The sequence below is a fragment of the Carlito syrichta genome, unplaced genomic scaffold (genome assembly GCF_000164805.1).
Source record: "Carlito syrichta isolate Samal-C Ts95f unplaced genomic scaffold, Tarsius_syrichta-2.0.1 Scaffold304757, whole genome shotgun sequence".
Taxonomy (NCBI): Eukaryota; Metazoa; Chordata; class Mammalia; order Primates; family Tarsiidae; genus Carlito; species Carlito syrichta.
The window spans coordinates 223,340-234,286 of record NW_007248853.1 but is presented as its reverse complement, the minus strand read 5'-3'; the positions used below and the strand labels follow the sequence as shown (position 1 = coordinate 234,286).

Sequence of the window (10,947 nt, the reverse complement as noted above, 5' to 3'; positions counted from 1 at the left end):
CCCCGCCCCTGCGCCCGGCTCACGCTCACTCACCGGCGGCGCGTGCTGCGCCAGGGCACAGGTGACGGCCGCGGTCAGGACGACCCAGGGGAGGCGACGGGGGCCCAGCATCGTTCCAGCCGCCAACGCCGCTGCCCCGGACGCCCGCAGAGGCCGCGAGAGGCACCGCCAGGGCCCGGAGCAGGCCGCGCCCCCGCCGCCGCCGCGTGACCCGCGAGCCGGGACTGCACCACTCGCGGCGGGGGGAGGGCGCGCGGAGGAGACGGGGTCGGAAGCAGCGGACGAGGCTCTGCGTGGTCGCGGAGAGGGCGGCGGGCAGAGGGGCCCTTCGCGGCTGGGAGAGGCACCCGCCGCGCCAGGGCCGGAGCCCGCGTTAAGGAAAGTGTCGCCCGCCCCGCCCCCTGCTCCCCGCAGGCATTGGTTGGACCGAGCCAGAGCCCCGCCCCGGAGGGCGGGGCTGGGGAACTCCGTCTCTGGGTCGAGTGCCACCGAAGTCCGCGCTGAGCGCGCCGCCGGGGCGGGGGACGGGGCGGAGGTGGGAGGGAGACTGAGGGAAGGATGGCGGGGAGAGTACGGGGGGAGACCGGAGAGAGTGAGGAGGGAGGGAAGGTAAATGGGGGAGGCGAGAGGTGAGAATGGCGGAGGGAAAAGTAGGCGGAGAGAGAGTGGGGGCGCCCCCTGCAGGTCGGGGCCGCCTGTGCAGCGTCCCCGGGCGGACCTGGGCGAGGGCTGTGCCGGGGCCCTTGGGGACCAACGCCGGCGAAACTGACCCGAAAAGCGGCCAAACGCAGTTGTGACAACCGGCCCTGACCCGTCTTTGCCCTCCGGCCCGAAGTGAGTCGGATGATTCATACTGACCGCGGGATCACGGGACGAGGCGCAGTTTGAGTGACCCGGGAGGAGGAGAGAACCTAATCCACTCGGATTCTTCAGGCTGGGAATGACCCAGTGGGGCTTTCCCGGCAGAACCTATGGGTCACGGAACTGGGGCTTCGGTCACTTGCGCTTAGACGCAGGGGAACGACCAAGTAGGACCAGCCAGCCTCCTCTCGCCGATGTATTCCGCCTCGGGCAACTGTGTTTTTTCCGCGGAGGACTGATAGGCTGGCGGAGCTGCGCTCAGCCGGGGAGGATGCAGACACAAACAGACTGACAGACGGGCTCGCTGGGCTTTCGTGCCACGTGGACGCAATCGCGCTGGTAGAGTGAGTTGCTCGAAGTCCTGCAGGAAATCCTGCCCTCTGGACCACACTTCCTGGCTGAGCCTCTTTGACACCCCAAGCAGCATTTTTTAAAAAATGCTTCAGTGAAACTGAAAACACTCTTACCAAAATCTTCATGTAGTTCTTCACTTCTTCTTTCTTTTTCGAGAGAGAGAGGGAGAGAGAGAGAGAGAGAGAGAGAGAGAGACAGAAATTGCAATTTTACCCATTTGTATTATTCAACGTTTTTGCTGGAGCTTGGGAAATGAGACGTGGATGTTTTGTTGTGCTATTTTTCCTTGATGAGGGAGGGAGGTTGAGTAAATGTCAGTGTTGTTATCTGTAAAAAGAGAGTTTGGCTTTTGTAACATATCACCTGACTTAAGTACATTTGAGTTTCTGCTTTAACAGTAAGCAAGCAGATGATTGCAATATTCACTGTTAACTCAAAAAATATTTACTGTGGACCTACAACATGCCAAGCATTTCTCCCGACACTGGGGATAAGCAGTGCACAACAACAAAAAGATAAATAAATAAATGAAGTTCTTCCCTCATGAGGCTTATATTCTGGATGAGAAGTGGGCAATAAATCTGATACAGAAGAAAATGATATAGGATGTTAGAGAGTGATAAATGTTACAGGGAAAAGGCAGGGCAAGGGGGATACAAAATGTGAAGATGAGAAGTGGGAAAGCGACAATTTTAAACAAGGTGGACAGGATCGACGTTATTGAAATGAAGTTTGAGCAGACACTTGACAGAGGTAAGGAAGCTAGTCTTGTGGACTCCAGAAAAGAGTATTCCAGGCAGCGGGAGCAGCTGGTGCAAAGGCTTTAAAGTGAGAATTTGCCTGGCTTGTTTAGCTACAGCAAACGTGTTTGCAGGAGGAACAAAGGGAAAACAAGCAGATGAAGTCAGAGAGGTAAGGAGAGGAGGGCAAATTATGTGTGGCACTCAGAGCCATTGTGGATCTGAGCTTCACTCTGGGAAAATGTGCTGTGTTAAATATACATGTTTGATGTTGAACATATCGAGTTACCTTGAGCTTAAAATAAATCTGTCATAAGTAAAGGAGTCTTTTTTTTTTTTTTGCTTTTGTTGTTGTTGAGACAGAATCTTTCTTGTTCTGCCACCCAGGCTAGAGTGTACGGGATCATAGCTCATTGCAGCCTTGTCCTCTCGGGCTCAAGTGATCCTCTCACCTCAGCCTCCTGAGTAGTTGGTACGTATCACCACACCCGGCTGATTTATTTTTCTTTATGTCGAGACAGTTTCCTGCTATGTTGCCCAGGCTGGTCTTGAACACCTGGCTTCAAACAGTTCCCCTCCTTGGCCTCCCAAAGTGCTTGGTTTACAGACGTGAGCCACCATGTCCAGCTGAGGATTCTCATCTTTTAGTTGCTATTACGGAGTCAAATAGGTATTTGATTTGAAGGTCTTTCATCTTAAATATGATTAAGGGTGATTTAAACATGTCACCAAACATTTTTTTTCCCATGACAGAATATTAATTGATGACTAGGTAGTCTGGCAAAATCAGATTATTTATGGAAAAAATTTATGTCAAATGGCATAATATTCTTAGGTACTACTTTCATATAATTCTTTGCATAACTTTCAAAGGCCTATTCTGCACTGTTGACTTTCTTTCAAATTAATATTTAAATCAACATCCTGAAAATTATACCATTTTATGCACATCCTTTTTTTTCTTACACATACATTTTTTTTCCCTCAACTCCACTCTTTAATACAGAAAATAAAGGCAAGGTGTGCAGCCATAGGAAATTTTGTAGTAGTTTTTAACGTCATGACCTATTCCTAAAAAATGGTATTAAGATGTACAAATGGGCCGGGCCTGGTGGCTCAGCCTGTAATTCCAGCACTTTGGGAGGCCGAGGTGAGAGGATTGCCTGAGCCCCGGGAGTTCAAGACCAGTCTGGGCAACTTGGTGAGACCTTGTCTCTACAATAAATCACAAAAATTAGCCAGGCATGGTGGCGTGCGCCTATTGTTCCAGCTACTTGGAAGGCTGAGGCGGAAGGATCGCCTGAGCCCAGCAGGTCAAGGCTGCAGATGCCGTGAGTGCCACTGCACTCCAGCCTGGGTAACAGAGTGAGACTCCAACTAAAAAAAAATATATACAAATGAATGATTATGCCCATGGAAAGGTGGTTCAAACACTGCAGAGAAGCATCAAGTTTAAGACTTGGATAACCTGTTTAGTATGCAGGAATCAGCATAAGTAATCAAATTGTTTATAGAATAGCTGAAGTTCTTGGCAAGCTGTAGACTTCCTAATCTCCTACCTAACATTCCTAGGTTCCTGAGGTGGAGACTTGATTTAAAACCATTGCAGCTACCCCACCCTAAATGAAATCTATCACCTAGAATATCACATTACCCAGAACAGGTTTGACTTGATTTAATAAAACTGAACATACAAACATTTGTACTAGAAGGTCAAGAGATATGGAGATAATGTTTCAGTTTGAAAAATGAACATTTTAGCAGAAGTGTTTACCAATAGGTTATTTCATTTCTTTTTTATTAAAAAAATTAAAAGGCTGTAATCCCAAAACTTGGGAGGCTGAGGGAGGAGAATCGCTCGAGCCCAGGGGTTTGAGAACAGCCTGGACAATATAAATAGATCCCATCTCTATTTTTTAAAAATCATATTTATATGTGTTGCATGTATAATTTATATATGTATAATTTAAAAGACTTAGTGTGTTTAAAGGGTATTCTGAGTTTCAAAACAAATTTTTGTTCAACTCTTCAGAAGGAATCTAGATAATAAAAGATGTTAAAAATGGAAAGTCAGAGATCATACAAAATTATTATACACTTCTTTCCCTCTAATAGCTTTATCACAATATGAAAGGTTACTTGATTTGTGTTTTAGATAGAAAAAAAGTTAAATCATTACCATCAGCTTGAGGTATATTGATACTATACTTTATTCCATTAGAAAATTACAAATTTTGTGCTCATATTTAATTTAATTTAATTTAATTTAAAAATAGTTATATTAGTTATCCTTCACTTTGCACTTACCTTTCTGCTTTTTTGTAAAACATTTTTTATGTCTTATTAAATCTGACACCCCAAACATACAATAAATTGTAGAATTTACAATACCACTTAGAAAAATTATTTGTCCTATTTTCACTTTCCTTGATGAGATATAGGATTCTGACCCTAAAATTATTTTCAATTCAATTCTACTGCTATCTACTGCTCCCTAAATTTTTTTTTAATTCTGACATCATATTCCTGGACAGTTCCATTTTACATAATTATAGCTACCTATTTAATGCTCCAAGTTATTTCTAATAAGTTTGTGGTAAATTCATTTATTCTCTCAATAAATACTGAGCATTTAATGTAGGTACTGAGTAAATCGTGAATAAATGATTCCTGCCATCCTGGACTTCCAGTCTCGTAGTAGAGAAAAATGAAGATGGAGGGAAAAATGTAAATCAAACAAAGATCTCGAAAACTTTCAAGACATTTAGTTCATTATTCCAGACTCTACCATCTGGTTTAATATTATGCACTGAAAATGTTTTACCAGTCTCAGTCCACTCCTCCATCATGTGGCAGCTATGTGACTTAGATGAAACACATCCTTATCCTTATTTCTGGGGGTGTGCCCTGACTGACCTAAGACATGAAAAGTCACCCCATCCCTCTTGCCACAGTGCTTGGCTCACTCAGATGCTTGAACCAAACAGGCTGTGGTTTGATAATCAGGACTTTTGCTCTATGAGGAAATTGTCTTCCCTCTTCTAAGAAAGAGGAAGATAGGAATCCTCATTGCTGGTGGTATGCATACTCTAAACTTGAAGGGAGCCACCTAAGATGAAATTGATACTGTGGACAGCACAATGGAAAGATGGAAAGAAACTGGGTCATTGATGACATTGTTAGGATGCTAGATCAACCAACCACAGAGCCTGTCCAACAACTGAACTCTTCATTTACATGAGCCACTACTCTCCTTTGTTATTGAAGCCAGGTCAAGATTGCTCGCAAGTTGAGTTATTGTGTCTGATATTATCCTAACTAATATATGTACACATAAAAATATTTTATCCTTCTCAAGAGCAGAGAAGGATGTACCTTAAAGCTATGAAGCTTAAGTTTTAGTTCCTTCACTTGTTCATGACTCTTCTCAGCCTTCTACCAAATTTTGTACTTGTACTTTTGTATTATTTTCCTTAAAGAGGACCACCCAAATTTCATAAGCTTCAGGCCTCACAATACCTGAATCTACCATCAGATGTTTTGGGGAGAAAACTTCCACTTTTCTCTGTAATTCCCTCCGTCCGTGTATCCCTAGGGAAGGGGAAACTTACCTAATTGGTAAATAGCTGAAATGGTCACAGCACACCATGTATGACCTGGCCTCTCTCTGGCTCTCATTCAAATCTGCCTGTCCACAGTGGTGAGCTCACCGCAGCAAGCCCTGGATGACAAGGGCAAAAGTCCTTTGATCACATCTTTGACCTTCGACAAGGGCAAAAGTCCTTTGACCACATCTTGCCAAATGGACACATCCATCGCCAACAACTTTTAAAAACATGATGTTAACATAATCGCTGTGAAGACTCTAAAGAAAGTACCCTGAACGGAAAGCTTTGGGAGACGTGGAGAGAAGTTAGTCAAGGAGCCTAAAGTGGTTGCACCCCCTGCCCAGAGGGTGCAGGTCCTGCCCAGCTCCTCTATCCTCACCATGCCCCCAGCTCACACCTCCTCGTGTTAGAAACTAGCTATGCCCCTGGGAAGCAGTCTGTCAAGTGACCGAGTGCACAAATTCTTTCCAGAAGAGAAGGCATTGGAATTGCACTTTGGCGTCAGATCAAAGCTATTTTCTCTACCCCAGCTTAATCAGCAATAAAGCTGATATTGAACTCCATCTAATGCTTGTATATATTTCTCAGCTAAGAAAGGTGAAGAGGATGATGATCATCCTGAAATGACAACAGAAACCAACAATAACAGTTATGGTGATATTGTCTGTATAAAAAGTACTACATGACCACTGAATACAAAGCAGATTACTAAGTGCTATGGAAGATACACATGGAGTAAAATACAAATTTTAGATCTCAGGGACTTTGCAACTAAAAAAGAATATAATATCCACATATAACACGTACATACATACAAGCACACAAACACATAAGGGGACTTCAAAAAGTTTGTGGAAAATGGAATTAAAAGATAAAAATTAAAATAAAAATATAAGCTTTATTTCTCAATATAAACTCCATTAAGTTCAAGACACTTGTGTAAGCAATTACACCAGCCGTTTAGTTTAGAAAACGGAAGGTCCTGGGAATTTAACCATGTCAATGCAGTCATTTTACATTATTAACTGAGGAAAAATGGGTTCCCTTTACAGATTTGTTAAAAGAGTAGGGTGAAGGAAACCAGAGCATAAGCTGACAAGGTCCTTGTGTTCTTGGCTTGTGTTCAAGGAACCAAGCCTATACTTCCACATCTCAGAGCAGATGTGATGTGGGGAGCAGACAAGCACTGCCACTGTAACAGGCTTTGAGTACCCCAGGCTCGTAGACAATGGTCTCGCCTAGAAGCTCTGCATTCTAGCCAAAGGCAGGTGAGGGATACAGCCTGCCACATAAAACGTAGCAGGCCTTGAGTACCCCAAGCTCGTAGGCAACAGTCTCGCTTGGAAGCTCTGCATCCTAGCCAAAGGCAGACTGTGAGGAATGCAGCCCACTACACGAAACAGTATCTCAGATGCCCACACATCTGGGTACACATAGTACAGATAAAGTCTTAGCTACAATAAAACCCTAGGTACAAGAAAATAAACGCAGAACAGCTAGCCTTCTAGTAGGAACATAATTCCACTGTGGCTCCCTCATCTCCCCTGACCTTGATTTGTTACTTTATAATAAAACAGAGCGTGTGATGTCAATCATGCCTAACCTGGATGTCTAGCCCAGATGCTGATGCTGCTTGTTTTTTTCAATAGCCCCTTGTGTGGTTTTGCCCTCCCTTGTACAGTTCTGCCCTAGTTTTGCCCTATATAAGAGATATGCTAAATAATAAACTTGCTCTCACCTATTGAGGAGAGAGACCTCCCAGTCCCGCTGTCTCTTATCTTTCTTTCTCATTCCCTCCCCCCAGCTCAGGCTCTGCTCACCGGAGGCTGGACCTCCGTGATAGGGAACAGAAAACAATCATAAGGAGCCAAATACGGACTGTAAATTGGATGCCCAATGATTTCCTAACAGAACTCTCACAAAATTGCCCTTGTTTGATGAAAGTGATGAACAGGAGCATTGTTGTGATGGAGAAGAACTCTCTTGTGAAGCTTTCCCAGGCATGTTTCTGCCAAAGCTTTGGCTAACCTTCTCAAAACACTGTCATAATGAGCAGATGTTATTGTTCTTTGGCCCACTAGAAAATCAACAAGCAACATACCTTGATCACCCTCCAAAACTGTTGCCATAACCTTTGCTCTTGACTGGTTCACTTTTGCTTTGACTGGACCATACCCACCTCTTGGTAGCCATTGCTTTAATCGTGTTTTGTCTTCAAGACCATACTGGTAAAGCCATGTTTCATCTTCTGTTACAATTTTTTGAATAAATGCTTCAGGGTCTTGATCTTACTTATTTAAAGTTTCTATTGAAAGCTTTGCTCTAGTCTGTAGCATATCTGGGTACAATGGTTTTGGCATCCATGGAGTGGAAAGTTCACTCCACATGAATTTTTCCGTCAGAATTGTGTAAGCTGACCAACTGAAATGTCTATGCTTTTGGCTATTGTTTTTGCTATTAATTGTCAGTTGTCTTCAATTAAGGCATGAACAAAATAAATTTTTTTCTTGTGAATTGATGTGGTGAAGTAGGGTCCGAGAGATTAAATGACAGCCCACCGACTCAAATTAACAAAGGAGAGGTTTATTAGTCAGGCTCTGCCAGCTGACGACCGCTTGCAGGAAGAGAATTCCAAGCAAGACGGCCCCAAGCCGCAGCCCAGAGCTTCTTTAAGTAGTCCTAGCTTACATCTTGATTAGCTAAAGTTAGAGCTGGTTATATTCCAGAGCTCTTATCGCAATATTCTGCTGGCATAAGCAAGCAAGCGAGTTTACAGAAGCAGATGTGGATAGTTATGCAGGTGTGGCGGATAAGGGTTCAACCAATCTTTCAATGTTTACAAGTCTCCAGGAAGGGAGTAACGTCTTTTTCAAGACTGAAACCATTTCTTTGATTCCCCCCTTACAATCCCAGGGGCAGAGGCTGCTTCTTTTCCCTCTCACAGTGGATGATCTGCCACTGTGAACTTTATCTTCAACATCATCTTATCCCTTCTTAAAATGATTTATCAAATTTTTGTTGTAACAAGTGTTGCAGCTCACCAGGAGTAAGAATGAACATGCTTAGAACAGGCACTGGAGACCGAATGGAGAATCCAAGGCGTTTATTTTGGAAGTCTTAGGCAGAGTAGTCTTTTCTTTATTTGTTTGTTTGTTTTATTGAGTTGGAGTCTCACTCTTTGTCGCCCAGGCTGGAGTGCAGTGGCACGCTCATGGCCACCGCAGCCTCGACTTGCTGGACTTAGGTGATCCTTTCCACCTCAGCCTTCCAAGTAGCTGGAACTACAGATGCACACCACATGCCTGACTAGTTTTTGTGATTTTTATTGTAGAGAAGAGATCTCACCAAGTTGCCCAGGCTGGTCTCAAATCCCTGAGCTCAGGCAATCCTCTCGCCTCAGCCTCCTAAAGTGCTGGGATTACAGGCTAAGCCATTGCACCCGGCCCAGAGTAGTTTTTTAAAACCTGAGCCCCAATTCTCAGCAGGCTGTTTTTATAGAGTTTTATGATTATAGCAGACTTGGGGTCACATTATCAGCCCTGGGCTTTGTCATTGGTGGTTTTAGAATTTTAAACTGAGAACCATAAGTGGGAACTTTTGCAACAAGCATTTCAACAAACATATCCATATAAGGTGCAACAAAGTGTGATTACAAAAGCAGAAGTGGCAGTTGAGGGAAGTGGTAAAAAACTGTTTACTTGAGATAAGGCCCCTAGGGTCAGCTTTTTGCTTAATTTTAATCTTTTTTTTTTTTGGTCTCATTTCCTTCTTTGATACCCTTTAAAACTTTTTAAAGGGTCATTACCTGCTTTTTTATCTCCTTTAGAGCAAGTTGTTTATAGCCTAGAAGATGCATTTGGAGTTTTATGGATTTTAGGCAGGAGGAAATGAATCGAGTTATTAGGTTAAGGATGCAGGACCCAAATAGGAGTGCCAATAAGACCATGAGGAGAGGTCCAGCTAGTGGGAGAAGCCAAGATGTCCAACTCCAAATATTGTTTTAATTTAAGAATCAGTTAACTCTTGTCTTTTTGTGTGTGTGTCATTTGCTGTTTTAACTATTGGGTCATGTCTCTCACTATCCCTGACCAATTTATATAAAAACGGTATTTTTTGTTTGTTTGTTTAAGAGGAGACAAAGTCTTTTTTTTTTTTTTTTGGTAGTTAGTAGATCTAGTCTTTTTTCATTTTGTAAAACCATTCTAGCCAGGGAATCTAATTGATCTTGGAGGGCCACTAATGATGTGGTGACTTGTTCTATGTCGTCTGTTAGGTCTTTAGACAATTAATGATAGTAAGTGGTCGAGGCTGTGATATCTCTTATCTCGGTACCTATCCTGGCTGTTATTTTTAACCCAATTAGCAGGGGTATAATTTGGATGACTCTTTTTTGGGGGGTGTATGTCACCAAAGGCACTATGAGAGATTAGTTATTGGGAACAATGTTTAATTGAGGGGTGAGGAAAGCCAGGGTACAGGTGCTTGCCCAGTTAGTCGGTAAGCACCGGTAGGCGTTTATTTTACATATAAAGAAAAGGCCTGTAAAGTGGACACCAAGGTTTGGCCACAGGGAGGGGGCCACGTTTTTGGATGTTGACAACTTGATGGCATTGGCTAGTGGTCAGGTTGCTAACTGGCTTTACTCTCATTTTGTTTGTTAGGCACTTGGGAACCATTTGGGACAGTTTAACCTCAGTTAGTATAGGCCCCATTTTGTGAGGTTGTGAACTGTCAGTTAACTGGGTAGCATTTATAGTTGTCTGTGTTAGTTGCAGGAGAGGGGATGCGTACAAGCAGAGTCAGCAGTATTTGGCCAGGCTGGGATTAGTATCATTGAGGAGGTGATAAGTTGTACTGAACATTTGATCCAGACAGGGATCCAGGATAAGCGATTTATCTGGCTTATATTGGTGAGCTATATCAAAGGTGACCCTACAGGCTTGGGATTGTTGGGGCAGGTTGGGTCAGGCAGACCCCAGTATGGGTTTTCATATATTTTTCCTGTCCAGTATGTCTTTTTGTTTGGGGTATAGAAAGTGTAGTTTTTAAAGGATCTGCTTGGCTTATAGGGGTAGATGATATTATAGGAACATGACTGAAACCTTGGTTTTACCATGGGGTCTTGATATTTATTGGTAGGGACAGGAGGAGGGGCTCTTGCTTGGGTTGGGATAGGTGCCGGAAGAGAAATGTGTTCTTTAGGGAGAAGAGTTGAATAACAAATGTAACCATCTGGACCTGTAAGGTAGGTCTGTTTTCTATGGGTATAACCCAGCCTGAATATGTGCATACAATGACTAATAGGTATTTGTATCTTTTGCTGGGCGGTAGTTTAATAAAGTCTATCTCTAGGTCTTTAAATGGGCTTTGTCTGGTTTTCTGTA

General features: G+C 43.5%; 1 protein-coding gene across 2 annotated transcripts in view; it reads right to left on the bottom strand.

Moving 5' to 3' along the window:
* ASAH1 (N-acylsphingosine amidohydrolase 1) overlaps positions 1-195 on the bottom strand; it is a 28,104-nt gene extending 27,909 nt beyond the window's left edge. The window contains exon 1 of one of the 2 annotated variants that reach the window (XM_008060876.1): positions 34-195. In XM_008060876.1, the coding sequence (XP_008059067.1) occupies positions 34-111 (78 nt within the window). In that variant the 5' untranslated portion in view covers positions 112-195. The remainder of the gene's footprint in view (positions 1-33) is intronic. The other variant, XM_021713838.1, reaches the window with a different exon arrangement.
* Between the last annotated feature and the right edge of the window lie 10,752 nt (positions 196-10,947).